Here is an 18173-nt window from a genome sequence, read left to right as displayed (position 1 = left end):
TTAAAAATTTAATAAAAATAGTTAATTTATGGTGAAATATGATTAATTAATAAATTAAAATTAAATTTTATAGATTTTATAAAATTTAAGGATAAACTAGGATTAGATACCCTATTATAAAATTGAGATAAAATAATTGATAAGTAAATGTGAATCATTTAAAATTAAAATTTTTGGCGGCTAATTAAATTTTTAGAGGGACTTGTATTTTAATAGATAATCCACTATAAGATAAACTTAAATGAAATGTTTATATATTGTTGTTTTTAGGATATAAGAAATAATTATATTTAGGATATTAGTTATAAATAAATAAAAGGAATTCAAATCAAAATGTAGCTTATTTAAGAATTTATGAGTCTTATTAAATGTAATTTTTAAAAAATAAATTTTAATATTTATAAATAAAGAATTTAAAAGTAATAATTTTAAATTTAAAATTGTGAATTAATATATAATTAGTGTACAAATCGCCCGTCAATTTCATTAATGGTGGAGTAAGTCGTAACAAAGTAAAAGTATTGGAAAATGTTTTTAGTAAAAATTTAAATATTTAATTATTTTGTAGATAATTATTGTTAATTGCGGTTAAAAATTTAAATTAATTAAATAAATAGGGTTGAATGAATTTATTTTAAATGTATATATTATATTAATAAAAGTAATTAAAAATTTGTTATGTTGTAATATTTTGTTAGAATAAATAAAATATTTTATAAATAAAGTATTGTAAAAGAATTTTTTAAAATATGAAGAATAAAATAATTTTTTTACCTTTTGTATCAGGGTTTATTTAAATAAATTTATAAATAATAAATATCTCGAAAATAAAGGAGTTAATTAGTTATATATTTTTATATTGCATAATAATTTTTAATAATTAATTAGAAGTGATATGTTAGTCGAATTTATTGATATCTAGTTATTTTTGAAATGAATTTAATTCATATATTTATAATAATTATTTAAAATTTATAATTTTAGAGTTTATAAATATAAATAAATTATGGGGTGATCTTTAATTTAAAATTATTTATTAAAAATATAATATATTTGTTATATTTATGTTCATAAAATTTGTTTTTAAAGTTGAAAATTTAATAATTTGTAAAGTTTAATATATTGATTTAATTTTAAAATGATAATTTTTAAAAAATAGTTTTTTAAAATTATGGAAAAATAGTTATAATGATAAAATTAGTAGTTAATGTATGGTAATGATTATAAGTATATATATATATATATATATATATAAGGAATTTGGCAAATATAATACCCACCTGTTTAACAAAAACATGTCTTTTTGAATATAATTTAAAGTCGGCTCTGCCCTATGAATTATTTAATGGCTGCAGTATATTGACTGTACAAAGGTAGCATAATCAATAGTTTTTTAATTGAAAACTTGTATGAAAGAGTTGATGAGGTATTTTCTGTCTCATATATATATGATAAATTTAAATATTAAGTGAAAATTCTTAGTTTAAATTATGGGACGAGAAGACCCTATAGAATTTTATAAGTTTAAATTATATTTATAAATTTTATGAATTTTATTTAAATTTATTTTGTTGGGGAAATAATTAAATTTAATAAATTTTAATTTTTAAAATCAATAATTATTGTTTTATATGAATAGATATTTAGTTAAAAATAAAGAAAAAATTACCTTAGGGATAACAGCGTAATATTTTTGGATAGATCATATTGATAAAAATGATTGCGACCTCGATGTTGAATTAAGATAAAATTTAAATGCAGGAGTTTAAGTATTAAGTCTGTTCGACTTTTTATATCTTACATGATTTGAGTTCAGATCGGTGTAAGCCAGATCGGTTTCTATCTATAATTAAATTTTATATATTTGTACGAAAGGACCATATATTTTAAATAATTTATTTAAATTAAATAAATTAATTTAAATTATTTAAGCAAATTAGTGCATTAAATTTAGAATTTAATTAAATATATGTTATTATATAGATAATAATTAATTCAAGATTTATTTATTTAATTTATAATTTAATTTTTTATTTAATTATAATGGTTATAGTTTTAGTAAGTGTTGCATTTTTGTCAATTTTGGAGCGTAAGTTATTAGGATATATTCAATATCGTAAAGGCCCGATAAAAGTTGGTTATTTAGGGTTGTTGCAACCATTTAGTGATATAATTAAATTAATTTTTAAAGAAATGTTTTATTTGGAAAAAATTAATTATTGTATTTATATTATTAGTCCAGTAAGAGTTTTAGTTTTATCTTTTATATTGTGAATATTAATTCCTATGGTGGGTGAAGTAATTTTTTTAGAATTTGATTTTATGATTATATTAAGTTTATTAAGAGTTGGAGTTTATCCTGTTATATTGATAGGGTGATCTTCTAATAGAAATTATTCATTATTGGGGGCAATTCGTTCAGTTGCTCAGTCTATTTCTTATGAGGTAAGGTTATTTTTAATATTGTTTGTTTTAATAATATTTATTGAAAGATATTCATTTATTGATTTGGTAAAATTTCAAAAAGGAGTGAGATTTTTTTGAATGTTAATACCTTTGTATTTAATGTTAATAATAAATTTATTGATTGAGTTAAATCGTACACCTTTTGATTTAATTGAGGGTGAAAGAGAGTTAGTGTCAGGATTTAACACTGAATATTTTAGAAGTTTATTTGTATTGATTTTTATATCTGAGTATATAAATATTATATTTATAAGATTTATAGTTAGTTTAATATTTTTTGGGGGGTATTATTATTCAGTAATATTTAAGTTTATCTATATTTTTCATATATGTTTAATGATTTGAATTCGAGGGGTTTTACCTCGAATTCGATATGATAATTTAATGAGAATGTGTTGAAAAAGATTTTTATCTTTATCTTTAATTTATATTTTATTTGTTTTTGGGGTTAAAGATTTATTAGGGACTGTAATTTAGTATGAAAATATTAAAATTAATAGAAAATATTATTTCTAATTTATATTTTCAAAATATATGCTTTTAGCTTATTAATTATTTATTAAAAAATTTTAGTAATTGTTTGTCTCACAATAAATTTATAAAAGGAGTAGTGATGAAATATATGAAATATATTCTTGAGGTAATTTTGTTTAAAGTTGTAAATGGGTATTCAATTGGTTGAGCTCCTAATCATGTTAGTAAAATAAATAGATTAATAAATGTTCAAAATATAATTTGATTAATTGGATAAAATTTTCTTGATGATACTAAATGAATTTGGTGTATAAGTGGTATAATTATTAAAATTAAAATTGAGAGAAGTAATATAATTACTCCTCCTAATTTATTAGGAATTCCTCGAAGAATTGAGTAAGCAAAGAGGAAGTACCATTCAGGTTTAATATGGATAGGAGTATTTATAGGATTTGCTTGAGTGAAATTATCTGGATCTCCAAGAAATAATGGAAATTTAATAATAATAATAAAATTTATAAAAATAAATATAATAAATCCTAATCTATCTTTGATAGAAAATAATGAGTGGAAAGAAATTTTGTAATAATTTCTGTTAAGACCTGTGGGATTATTTCTTCCAGTAGAATGAAGAAATATTAGGTGTAATATTATTATAGTTAGGATGACAAATGGGAGAATAAAATGAAGTGAATAAAATCGATTTAAGGTTGCATTATTAATTGAAAAACCTCCTCAGATTCATTGGACAATTCTTGTACCAATATAAGGAATTGCTGAAAGGAGATTAGTAATTACTGTAGCTCCTCAAAAAGATATTTGTCCTCATGGTAAAACATATCCTAAAAATGCTGTGGCTATTGATAAAAGATAAATAATTAATCCTATTATTCATACTTTAGTAAATTTAAATGAATGATAATAAATGCCTCGTCTAATGTGTATATATATGCATAAAAAATATATTGAAGCTCCATTTATATGAATAAAACGGATTAGCCATCCTCAATTTACATTTTTTATAATATGATTGATTCTTTCAAAAGCTAAGAAAATGTTTGGGCAATAATGTATTGATAGGAGGAGTCCTGAAATAATTTGAACTAAAAGATATAGACCTAGTAAGGATCCAAAGTTTCATCATATATTAATATTTATGGGAGTAGGTAATTTTATTAAAGAGTGATTAATTAAATTAATTAATTCATTGTTAAATTTATGGGATATTTTCATAATATTTGATTATGCGTAAAGGTATATTTTTTATCGTAGCGATATTTATTGATATTAATAAAATTAAAAATATGTAAATAATTGATGTAGTTGTTAATGTTAAGTAAGGAGTGTAAAAAATTTTAAAATCAAAATTAATTTTTGTTGATTCAATAGTTAAAGAAAATTTTGTAATATTAATAAGTCATCATATTGAGATAATTGATATAAATGTATAGATAAATTTGTTTAAATTGTATAATTTAAATTTTGTTTTGGCAATTAGTCTGGTAAAGTATAAAAATATAATTATTATTCCGCCAGTTAATGAAATAAAAATTATATAAATAAATAAGTTAATATTTAAGTATATGTATATAAATATTAAATTTGTAATTAAAAATAAGTTAAATGTTAATATATAAATTACAGGGTGAATTTTTTTTAGGTAAATAATTATTATTAGTAATATTATTGTAAGAATTATAGAAGTAAATATATAAAAAGAATTTATTTTTGTTATTATCATATTTCAAAAAATAATTTAAGAAAAATATTAATTTTGGAGATTAAATATATTAAAATTTTAATTTTTTTGAAAATTTTTATTAAGTTAAAGTAGTTTAATTTAAAACGTTAATTTTGTAAATTAGAATTATTTTTTAGTCTTTAATAAATTTAATAGAGTGGGGAGGTTTTTTAGGGAATAATTATTTATTTATATTATATATAATAGTTTTAATTTTATTATTTAAGTTTAAAGATTATTTTATAATAATATTAATTAGAATTGAATTTTTAATTGTTATAAATTTATTATTTATTTTTGTGTATGAGGTTAATAGAGAGAATAGATGAATTTTTTTGTATTATATAGTATTTTCGATTAGAGAAAGTGTGTATGGTTTATCTTTAATGATTAATTTTAATATAATTTATGGGAATCAAAAAGTTTATTTTATAAATATATTAGGGTATGAAAATATTTATATTTTATTCAATATTAATTTTAATTTTAACATTTATTAAACAAAATTTTAGTTATATTTTGAGTGTAAATTTGTTTATAATAACTTTAATATTTAATATTTTGTTTTCATATGATAGTTTTATTGAATGAAGAAGAATTTTATTTAATTCTTTGGGTTTGTGTTATTTAAATTTTATATTAGTTATATTAACTATTTGGATTTTTAGATTGGTGTTTTTAATTGTGTGTAATGATATTAAATGTTTTTTAGTAAGATTTATAATATTTATATTTTTAATATTTACATTTATTAGAATAAATTTAATAAGATTTTATTTTTATTTTGAAGCAAGGCTTTTATTAATTTTTATATTGATTATTTTTTGAGGGAAAAGTGAATTTCGTTTAATGTCTGGGTTTTATCTTATATATTATACTTTATTATTTTCATTACCTTTTATTTCTTTTATTTATTTATTAAAAGATGTTTTTAATAGGCTTGAATTTATAATAATAGAGTTAATTATAATAAAATTAAATATAATTTATTATGTTTATATAATAATAATATTTTTAGTTAAAATTCCATTGTATATATTTCATGGGTGGTTATTAAAAGCTCATGTTGAAGCTCCTGTTTATGGATCAATAATTTTAGCTTCAATTTTATTAAAATTAGGAACTTATGGGTTAGTACGAATATTAATAATTTTTGTATATAATTCAATTAAGTTTGGATTATATATTATTATATTTAGATTAATTGGTGGTATTATTTTAAGATTAGTTTGTATACGGCAAGTTGATTTAAAAATTATAGTAGCTTATTCGTCAGTAGTTCATATAAGATTATTGGTAGCAGGTATCTATAGATGTATAAAAGTTGGTTTGATTGGAAGATATGTATTGATAATTTCTCATGGATTGTGTTCATCTGGAATATTTTATATAGTAAATATAATTTATGAAAAAACAAATAGACGTTTATTATTAATTAATAAAGGGTTATTAAATTTATATTCATTAATAGGTTTAATGTGATTTTTACTTTGTGTTTCTAATAGTTCAGCTCCTATTTCTTTAAATTTAGTAGGAGAAGTATTTTTATTAGTTAATTTAGTTAATTGATTAAAATTTTTAGTAGTTTTATTTATAGTTATATGTTTTTTAAATTTTATGTATTCTATATACATATTTATTTATATTTTTCATGGAAAAATTAATTATTTCAAAAGTTATAGAAGAAATCCTACTGTACTTAATTATGTAATAATTTTAATACATTGAATTCCTTTAAATTTTATATTTTTAAATATAATGTTATTTAGTAATTAAATTTAAATAGTTTATTAAAAATATTGATTTGTGGAGTCAAAGATATAGTAGAATTATTATTTTAAATTGTGAATTTTTTTTTATACAGATTTGTTTTAATATTTTTTAATAGAATAAGTTTTATATTTTTAAGTTTGTATTTTTATGTAATAAAAATTGATTTGTTTATAGAATGAGATTTAATAGTGTTGAATAGAATGAAATTTAATTTTTTAATTTATTTAGATTTTATAGGTTTGATATATTTGGGAGTGGTTTTATTAATTTCATCAATAATTTTAATTTATAGTGTTGGATATATAGAAGGTGACAAATATATTAATCGTTATAAGCATTTATTATTATTGTTTATTTTATCTATATGTATTATAATTATTAGACCTAGAATTTTAAGAATTTTAATTGGGTGAGATGGATTAGGTTTAATTTCATTTTGTTTAGTAATTTTTTATCAAAATTTTATTTCGATAAATTCAGGTATGTTAACAGTTTTGTGTAATCGAGTGGGTGATGTGTGTTTATTAATATTAATTAGTTTAACTTCGATTAGAGGATCTTGGGGTTATATATTAATAGATGAAATAAGGAATTTAATAATTTTAATATTGTTAATTTGTGGGATAACTAAAAGAGCTCAAATACCTTTTTCTTCTTGATTACCTGCAGCGATGACTGCGCCTACTCCTATTTCTTCTTTAGTTCATTCTTCGACTTTGGTTACAGCAGGAGTTTATTTATTAATTCGGTATAGAAAAATAATTATAATTAATAATATAAATTTTTATTTGACATTAATTTCTAGATTAACTATATTAATAGCGGGATTAATAGCAAATTTTGAATATGATCTTAAAAAGATTATTGCTTTTTCTACTTTAAGACAATTAGGATTTATATTAATAATTTTAAGGTTAGGGTATCGAGAGTTAGCTTTTTTTCATTTGGTTGTTCATGCTTTATTTAAATCAAATATATTTATATGTGCAGGAGATTTTATTCATAGAATAATAGGAAATCAAGATATTCGAAAGTATGGAGGGTTAGTTAAAATTTTTCCTTTAAAAAGAATAATTATAATTATATGTTTATTGAATTTAGCAGGATTTCCTTTTAGATCTGGATTTTATTCTAAGGACATATTTTTAGAATATTTTTTCGCAGAAAAATATAATTTAATTATAATAATGATTGTTTATATTTCTACATTTTTGACTATTTGTTATAGAATCCGATTAATTAAGTGAGTTTTATTTTGTAAAGAATTAAATTTTATAGCTTTAGTAAATTTAGGTAAAAATAGTTATATATTAAGAGTTATGATTGTGATATTATTATTTATATTTTTTTATGGATGAATATTTTTAAATATATTTATATGGGTGTATATTGTTCCTGTAGAGAGATTTGATAAGTATATAGTAATAAAATTATATTTTATTGGTTATTATTTGGGAGACATTTTTAGTGAAAGATTTAGTTTAAATTCTAATTTAGTTAAATTATTAAAATTTATTATAAGAATGTTTTATTTAAATTATTTGTTTAAAAATTCTTATAGTTATTTGTTTGATATAGTTTATAAATATGAAATTTGTGTAGAAAAAGGATGAGTTGAGTTAATTTATGGTTTAAATATTTTTTATTTAATAAAATTAAGAAAAGTTGTTGTAAGAGTAAAATTTAATATAATTAATATGATGGAGTGGTATATTTTATTAGTGGTAGGTATATATTTGTTAAATTTATATTTAAATAGCTTAAAAAGCATAATATTGAAAATATTAGGATAATACATATTTGTATTTTTAGATAGAAATAAGTTAAAAAGAATTTCTAACTCTTTTTTAATGAGTAGGATCATTTTATTTCTATTTAAAATTAAATAATTTAGATATAATTATTATTTTTATTAATTTTTAACAGCAAATTAAATGTTATAATTTAACTAATATCCAATTTATATAGTTTATAAAAATATTATATTTTCAATATAAAGATAAATTTATTATTTTATAATATATATATATATATATATATATATATATATATATATATGATTATTAATCAAGCTATTAATTGGAAATTAATTATATTATATTATACTATATATATACATATATATATATATATATATATATATATATATGTTTATTAATTAAATTATTAATTTGAAATTGATTATAATATATATATATATGATAAATAATCAATCTATTAATTCGAAATTAATTATATTATTTTATACTATATATATATATGTATATATATATAATTTAAATTAATTGGAAATTTTAATTCAATGAAATTATTAACAATAATTTACCTCAAGTTTTGGTTTCAATTAAAATATCATTTTAAAAAATTTATGTATCATTCTAATCAAAGGGTTAATAAAAGGATTCAGATAATAGAAATAAAAGTATAGAAAGTGGTTAAATTGTAAAATTTAATTAAAATAGAGATTATTGGAACAATTAGTATAATTTCAATATCAAAAATTAAAAAGATTAAAGCAATTAAATAAAAATTAATAGAGAATGGCAAGTGATTTTCTGATAATGGGTCAAATCCACATTCAAAAGGGGATATTTTTTCTCGGTTTTTAAAATTAATTATTGAAAATAAATGATTGATTAAAAAAATAATTGAGGGGATAATTAAAATAATTAATATTTTAATAGAAAAGTAAGTCATTTTAAATATATTTAATTAAATAAAAATTTAATTATAAATTAAATATAATTTTTATTATATTTATTAATATATTCATCAATAAATTATTAAATAAAGAAATAATCATACAACATCTACAAAGTGTCAGTATCAAATAGAGGCTGTAAAATTAAAATGACGGATAGATGAGAAATGATTTTTAGTTATTCGAATTAAGGAAATTAATAATATTAAACCTCCAATTAAAACATGTAAGCCATGGAATCCTGTAGATATATAAAAAATTGAACCAAAAATTCCGTCATTAATAGAAAATGAAGATTGTTTATATTCATTAAATTGAAGGTATATAAAAATTGCACTTAAAAGTCATGTATCTAAAAGATAAATTTCTCTATATAATTTATTTTTTATTAAAAGAAAGTTATGTCTTAGGGTCAATGTGAATCCGGAAGAAATTAAAATGATAGAATTTAATAAAGGGATGTCAAATGGGTTTAATATTTTAATTGATAAAGGAGGTCAGTTTATACCTAATTCAATTCTAGGAGAGATTGAGTTATGGATGTATGTTCAGAAAAATGAAATAAAAAAGAAAAGTTCAGAAATAATAAATAATAGTATACTTATTTTTATTAAAGAATGAACTGATTGGGAATGAAATCCTTGGAATGTTCTTTCTCGAATAATATCTCGTCATCATAGGGATAAGCAAATAATTAATATAAATATATTAATTATTAGTAATAAGAAAAGTTTTAGATTTGTGAATAAAATTAGTCTAATAAATAAATTTATAATATTTATTGAAGTAATTAAAGGTCATGGACTTGGAGTAACTATATGAAAAGGGTGAGAAAATATTTTCATAGTTTGATTCATTAAAATATAGAGTTAATAAAATAATAAATACATATATTTGGATTAATGAGACTGAGATTTCTAAGATAAATAATAAATTTTGAATTAAAATTGTAAAAGGGATTCATGTTAAGAATTTTCTGATAGTTGAACCTAATAAAGATAAAAGAAGATGGCCTGCTAGTATATTTGCTGTTAATCGAATTGTTAATGTTCAAGGTCGAATAATATTTCTAATTGTTTCAATTAATACTATAAAGTTTATAAGTATGAAAGGAGTATTTATTGGGACTAAATGAATAAATATTTTTTTAGTATTAATTATTCATCCGTAAATTATAAATCTAATTCATATAAATAATGACAAAGATAAATTAATTGATACATGTCTGGAGGGAGTAAAAATATAGGGGAATAATCCTAAAAAATTAAAAAATAAAATTATAAATATAAGTCTGTTAAATATTAGTAGATTTCTTGTAAAATTTTTTTTTGTTAAGATTTTAAATTCTGAATTTAAAAATTTTAAAAATAAGTTTCAAAATGTTTGATATCGTGAATTTAAAATTCAAAATTTTATTGGGATAAAAATAAATGGAAGAATTAATCTAAATCAGTTTAATGATAAATTATTTCTTGTACATGGGTCAAAAATAGAAAATAAATTTGGTATCATATTATTTATCATTTATTTGATCAAGGGTTTGAAAAAATTTTTTTTTTAGGGGATGATTTAATTATTTTATTTATATTATTAAAATATATGGTTGTAAGTATTAATAGTAAGAGAAGTAAAATAACTAAGTATAAGCATGTTCATTGAATGGGTATTATTTGTGGTATAAAATATATATATATATATATATATATATATATTTTCATAATAAAGTTTAAATTTCATTTGACTAAAAATCAAATTTATAATAATTTTATTTTGATAAAAATATTATTTTTAATAATTTTAAAATGACAATTTAATGTTATGGAATTTAACTAATTTTTATTTAAAAGTATCATTAGAGGTAATTTTTACCATAATTTGATTTAAAAAATCAATTCTTTTATCAGACATCTAATGACATTTAATTATTTAAGGTAAAATTAATTTTGGTTATTGATTCAATTAATAAAATTGGGGTAATTTGTTCTTTCAACAACGATTGGTATAAATCTATGATTAGCTCCGCAAATTTCAGAGCATTGGCCGAAAAATACTCCAGGTCGATTAGTAATTAAATTTATTTGGTTAATTCGACCAGGGATTGAATCTATTTTTAGACCTAGAGAAGGGACAGTTCATGAGTGAATTACGTCATTTGATGTTGTAAGTATACGAATTGGTGTATTTGAAGGAATAATTATTCGATTATCGACGTCTAAAAGACGAAAAATATAAATGTTATTTAAGTCTTTGTCTATATAAGAATCAAAATTTAAGTTATTGAATTCTGGATATTCATAAGATCAATATCATTGATGACCAATTGATTTAATTGTTAAATAAATAGGTGTTCATAATTCATCAATAAAATATAAAGTTTTTAAGGAAGGAATTGCAATTACTCCTAAAATAATTATAGGTAATAAAGTTCAAATAATTTCAATATGATGATTTTTTAAAAGGAATCGATTAATAAATTTATTTGAGAGAATGTCTAGTATAATTATTAAAGTTAAGGAAGAAATTATAATTAATATAATTATAGTAAAATTATGGAAAAGATTTAAATTGTCGGCGTAAGGAGAGTTTGGGTCTTGGAAATTAATTATTTTTCAATGAGACATTTTTAATAAAAATATTAAATTTTATAAATGAATCTTAAATTCATTGCACTAATCTGCCATATTAAAATTTATTTTTAATAATTAAGGGTATAGTAAGGAATGAATGATCTTTTGGTGGAAAAGTTTGTAGTCATTCGAGAGATGATTGATTAAATTTAAATATAGTAAGACGTTTAGCTAAAAATCTTTCTAAAATAATAAATAAAAGTAAAATTATTCTTATAAATGAGATTATTGATCCAATGGATGATATTAAATTTCAACAGTAGTAAGAATCTGGATAGTCTGAATAACGACGAGGTATTCCTATTATACCTAAAAAGTGTTGAGGGAAAAAAGTTATATTGACACCAATAAATATTATATAAAATTGAGTTTTTAAATAAAATCGATTTAATGAAAGTCCTGTGAATAAAGGGAATCAATGAATTAGTGAAGCAATAATTGAAAATACTGCACCTATTGATAGTACATAATGAAAATGAGCTACTACATAGTATGTGTCATGTAATATGATGTCAATTGATGAATTTGATAGTATAATTCCTGTTAATCCTCCTATAGTAAATAAAAAAATAAAACCAAATGATCAAATGATGGAAGGGTTTATAATAAGTTTTGAACCGTAATATGTAGCTAGTCATCTAAATACTTTAATTCCTGTTGGAATAGCAATAATTATTGTTGCAGAAGTAAAGTAAGCTCGTGTATCTACATCTAATCCCACTGTGAATATATGGTGGGCTCATACAATAAATCCTAAAAATCCAATACCAAGTATTGCATATACTATGCCTAAATTTCCAAAAGTTTCTTTTTTTCCTCTTTCATTAAAAATAATATGGGAAATTAATCCGAATCCAGGTAAAATTAAAATGTAAACTTCAGGGTGTCCAAAAAATCAAAATAAATGTTGAAATAAAATTGGATCTCCTCCTCCCGTGGGGTCAAAAAAAGAAGTATTTAAATTTCGATCTGTTAATAGTATAGTGATAGCTCCAGCTAGTACAGGTAGAGAAAGAAGCAGTAAAATTGTAGTAATTAGTACTGATCAAGCAAATAAAGGTATTTGATCAAATTTTAAGCCACAATTTTTTATTTTTAAGATTGTAACAATAAAATTAATTGATCCTATAATTGAGGAAATTCCTGCAATGTGTAGAGAAAAAATTGTTAAATCTATAGATAAAGATGGATGATATAAATTTGAAGAAAGAGGTGGATAAATTGTTCATCCTGTTCCTGAACCTGGGAATAAAAATATTCTAAGTATTAATAATAGTAAAGAAGGTGGGATTAATCAAAATCTTATATTATTTATACGAGGGAATGCTATGTCAGGGGCTCCAATTATTAAGGGGATTATTCAATTTCCAAATCCTCCGATTATAAATGGTATTACTATAAAAAAAATTATTACAAAAGCATGTGATGTTACAATTGAGTTATAAGTTTGATCATTGTTAATTAAAGCTCCTGGCCTTCTTAATTCTATTCGAATTAATATTCTTAATGAAGATCCAATTATACCGGATCATATAGCAGAAATAAAATATAATATTCCAATATTTTTGTGATTTGTTGAATAAAGTCATTTTATAATATATATTAAGATTTATAATTTTGTTTATATTTTTAAATTTGAAGTTTAATAGTTGAGATAACTTAAAATCTTAATAATAATAATTAATATTATGCCTGATAAAAGGAGTAAATTGTAAATTTATAAATGAATTAAATTTTCTAATATTAATTTTTATAGTTTAATGAAAATTTTAAATTGCAAATTTAAAATTACATATTTAATTATGTTAAAAATTAGTATAATCAATATATTATAAATATTATTATAAATGTTAAAAAAATTATAAATAAAGAATAATTTAGTAAATTTAGATTATTTTTAAAATATATTTTTGATTTTATTGAAGGAAAAAAGTATAATAAAGTTATATTTAAATAATTTCATGATATGATTAATCTTGTAAAAAGATAAATAATTATTATAAATATAAATTTTGATCTTGAATTTATTAATGTTTCTAAAATTATTCATTTTAATATAAATAATGTAATAGGAGGAAAATTTGTATAAATAATAATTATAGTGTATAAAATAATTTTTATTTTATTGGAAGTTAATATATTAAATAAAGTGGAAGAATCAATTTCTATTGTTTTAAATATAAAAATTAAAATTAAAGTAATTATTCTATAAAGAATAAAATACACTAAAAATATATTTTTATTAATCATTAATAATATAATTATAATAGATGTTTGTATAATAGATGAGTATCTTATAATTATTTTGATTGATTTTTTATTTAAACAAATAATAGGTGATAAAATTATGTTAATTAGGCAAATAAAATAAATTTCATTATTTAATTTTAATAAGAATTCTATAATAATTATAGGGACTAATTTTATTAAAGTTATTAAAAAAAATAAATTAATTCAATTTATTGAATGAATTAAAGAAATAAATCAAAAATTTAAAGGATATATTCCAATTTTTATAAAAAGTGAAAAAAGTGTGATTATTATAAGTAAGTAATTAGATTTATTTATAATTCTGTGAAAATTATTGTTTATAGTAAATAATATAAATAAAATTCTTCTAGAAGCTACTGAAATTAAAAAATATATAAGATATGTATTTAAAGTTTTAATGTCTAATTTAGTTATGGATCAAATAATTATTACAGTTATAATTTCTATTATGAATCATAAAATATATAAATTTTGAGTAGATAAAGCAATGAATGTGGAAAGTATAATAAAAGGATAGTTTAATAAGCATATATATATTATTTTTGAGATTTAAAAATAATTTTAATTATAATTAAAATTTAAAGTTAATTTAGTTTAATTAATTTTTAAGTAATATGCCTGAGTAAAAGGATTATTTTGATGAAATAATTATATAATTTGAATTATTGTTACTATATAAAATAATTATTATTTATATTTTCAGAGTATGAGTCTAATAGCTTTTTTAGCTTATTTATATAAAATTTGTTTAAACAAATATTTTTATTTTATATAAAATTTCAATACAATTTTAATGGCTTATTAATCAAATAAACCTTTAATTATATAAATATTAATATGTATTCATACCCTAATGTATATTAATAATTTAATTAATCAATTAAACCTTTACACCCGGATAAAGATGAGTATTTATGTACGTATAAATATTTGTATATATATATATATATATATATGTATGTGTATTTTTATAAGTTTTATTTATCTTATAAGATTGAAGGACTTATAAAATTATATTTATAAGTTTTATTTATTTTACAAGATTGAAGGACTTATAAAATTATATTTATAAGTTTTATTTATTTTACAAGATTGAAGGACTTATAAAATTATATTTAAGTGTATATGCACGTAAAATTTTGAATTTTAAAGAATTATAATTATTAATGAATATAGTTATTATTATGAATAATTATAATTTTATTAAAATTAAAAAAATTGAAGCTTTAAAAATTTAAATTTATTAAAAAAATGTAAAAAAACTTAAATTTTGTAAAAAATTGATTTTTAATTATTTTTTATAAAAAAATAAGTTAATTTTTATATATTTTTTAAAAAAAATAATTAATTTAAATTATAGAAGAAGAATTTATTTTTAAAAAGTTAAAGTATAAATTTAATTGTTATGTATATATATATATATATTGTAATTAAGAGTAATAAGTAAAATGTATGATTAAATTGAATATTAAATATATTTTATTTAATATTCACCTTTATTAATATATAAATCATTTATTCAATAAATATTAATAATTTTATAAAAATAATATTTTATAAATATTTTTATGTTTATAGAGATAATTATTTTTTAAATTTAAATAGATATAATTAATTATTATTTAAATAATGATAGAGTAATTTTAATTTTTATAATATAAAATTAAATTTACTTTAATTATTCAAATTAATTTTTTAATATCCGAGGACATTGAATCTACTATTATTTTTTAAACCCTCATGTGTCAATTAATCTCGATGTATTAATTTATTATTGAATATGTTATTGAATAAGCATCGGCTTAAGATTGAGATATGACCTGCACGTCATGGAATCTCAATCATTAACAGCCACGGTACATTATTCGATCAGATGGCTTATAAATAATTAACTATTTGAGGAATTTAACCCCTGCATTAAGATTAACTTTATATAATCATAATTATTTTTTAAAAATTTAATTATTAATAATTAAATAATTAATTTTATTAATTAATTTAATTATATATTTACCTAATTAATTAGATATTTTATTTTTTTTTAAAAAAAAAATATCGAATTAATGTAATTAGGAAAATATGTAATTATTTATATAATATAATTATGCGATATTATCAACTAGATATAATATCTAGTTGATAAGAAAAGGTTAATTTAATATAAATAATTATTTTATTTTCCATAAATAATTATATTCTACCTATATCTAAATAATGGTATTATGTAAATTATTTATATATATATAAATAATTATATATTACCTATATTTAGATAATGGTATTATGTAAATTATTTATATATATATATATAATTATATATATATTTGGGTGTAAAGGTTTAATTGATTAATTAAATTATTAATATACATTAGGGTATGAATACATATTAATATTTATATATATATATAAATATATTATATATAAATATATAATTTATAAGTTTTATTTTTCTTATAAGAAAAATAGAACTTATAAAATTATATTTATAAGTTTTATTTATCTTATAAGATTGAAGGACTTATAAAATTATATTTATAGGTTTTATTTATCTTATAAGATTGAAGGACTTATAAAATTATATTTATAAGTTTTATTTATCTTATAAGATTGAAGGACTTATAAAATTATATTTATAAGTTTTATTTATCTTATAAGATTGAAGGACTTATAAAATTATATTTATAAGTTTTATTTATCTTATAAGATTGAAGGACTTATAAAATTATATTTATAAGTTTTATTTATCTTATAAGATTGAAGGACTTATAAAATTATATTTATAAGTTTTATTTATCTTATAAGATTGAAGGACTTATAAAATTATATTTATAAGTTTTATTTATCTTATAAGATTGAAGGACTTATAAAATTATATTTAAGTGTATATGTACGTAAAATTTTGAATTTTATTAAAATTAAAAAAATTGAAGCTTTAAAAATTTAAATTTATTAAAAAAATGTAAAAAAACTTAAATTTTGTAAAAAATTGATTTTTAATTATTTTTTATAAAAAAATAAGTTAATTTTTATACATTTTTTAAAAAAAAATAATTAATTTAAATTATAGAAGAAGAATTTATTTTTAAAAAGTTAAAGTATAAATTTAATTGTTATGTATATATATATATATATTGTAATTAAGAGTAATAAGTAAAATGTATGATTAAATTGAATATTAAATATATTTTATTTAATATTCACCTTTATTAATATATAAATCATTTATTCAATAAATATTAATAATTTTATAAAAATAATATTTTATAAATATTTTTATGTTTATAGAGATAATTATTTTTTAAATTTAAATAGATATAATTAATTATTATTTAAATAATGATAGAGTAATTTTAATTTTTATAATATAAAATTAAATTTACTTTAATTATTCAAATTAATTTTTTAATATCCGAGGACATTGAATCTACTATTATTTTTTAAACCCTCATGTGTCAATTAATCTCGATGTATTAATTTATTATTGAATATGTTATTGAATAAGCATCGGCTTAAGATTGAGATATGACCTGCACGTCATGGAATCTCAATCATTAACAGCCACGGTACATTATTCGATCAGATGGCTTATAAATAATTAACTATTTGAGGAATTTAACCCCTGCATTAAGATTAACTTTATATAATCATAATTATTTTTTAAAAATTTAATTATTAATAATTAAATAATTAATTTTATTAATTAATTTAATTATATATTTACCTAATTAATTAGATATTTTATTTTTTTTTAAAAAAAAAATATCGAATTAATGTAATTAGGAAAATATGTAATTATTTATATAATATAATTATGCGATATTATCAACTAGATATAATATCTAGTTGATAAGAAAAGGTTAATTTAATATAAATAATTATTTTATTTTCCATAAATAATTATATTCTACCTATATCTAAATAATGGTATTATGTAAATTATTTATATATATATAAATAATTATATATTACCTATATTTAGATAATGGTATTATGTAAATTATTTATATATATATATATAATTATATATATATTTGGGTGTAAAGGTTTAATTGATTAATTAAATTATTAATATACATTAGGGTATGAATACATATTAATATTTATATATATATATAAATAT

At 18.1% G+C, this 18173-nt stretch overlaps 2 protein-coding genes and 3 pseudogenes across 2 annotated transcripts; 2 read left to right on the top strand and 3 right to left on the bottom strand.

The window, feature by feature from the left end:
• Nucleotides 1-3004: 3004 nt before the first annotated feature.
• Nucleotides 3005-4664, bottom strand: LOC143154677 (cytochrome b pseudogene; annotated as a pseudogene).
• On the top strand, nt 4185-6163 carry LOC143154700 (NADH-ubiquinone oxidoreductase chain 4-like). The gene is made up of 5 exons (XM_076326643.1): nt 4185-4194; nt 4330-4385; nt 5350-5365; nt 5700-5811; nt 5881-6163. Exons 1-5 carry the CDS (start codon nt 4185-4187, stop codon nt 6161-6163), a joined length of 477 nt encoding a protein of 158 aa, XP_076182758.1.
• Nucleotides 6164-6549: 386 nt separating this feature from the next.
• On the top strand, nt 6550-8209 carry LOC143154682 (NADH-ubiquinone oxidoreductase chain 5-like). The gene has a single exon (XM_076326634.1). The coding sequence runs from the start codon at nt 7126-7128 to the stop codon at nt 7699-7701; it is 576 nt and encodes a 191-aa protein (XP_076182749.1). The 5' UTR covers nt 6550-7125; the 3' UTR covers nt 7702-8209.
• A 2860-nt stretch (nt 8210-11069) lies between these two features.
• Nucleotides 11070-11776, bottom strand: LOC143154668 (cytochrome c oxidase subunit 2-like; annotated as a pseudogene).
• A 443-nt stretch (nt 11777-12219) lies between these two features.
• LOC143154699 (cytochrome c oxidase subunit 1-like) lies at nt 12220-13361 on the bottom strand (annotated as a pseudogene).
• Between the last annotated feature and the right edge of the window lie 4812 nt (nt 13362-18173).

Source organism: Ptiloglossa arizonensis, unplaced genomic scaffold (genome assembly GCF_051014685.1).
Source record: "Ptiloglossa arizonensis isolate GNS036 unplaced genomic scaffold, iyPtiAriz1_principal scaffold0969, whole genome shotgun sequence".
NCBI lineage: Eukaryota > Metazoa > Arthropoda > Insecta > Hymenoptera > Colletidae > Ptiloglossa > Ptiloglossa arizonensis.
The sequence above is the reverse complement of the archived record's forward strand: the minus strand, read 5'-3'. Positions and strand labels throughout refer to the sequence as shown.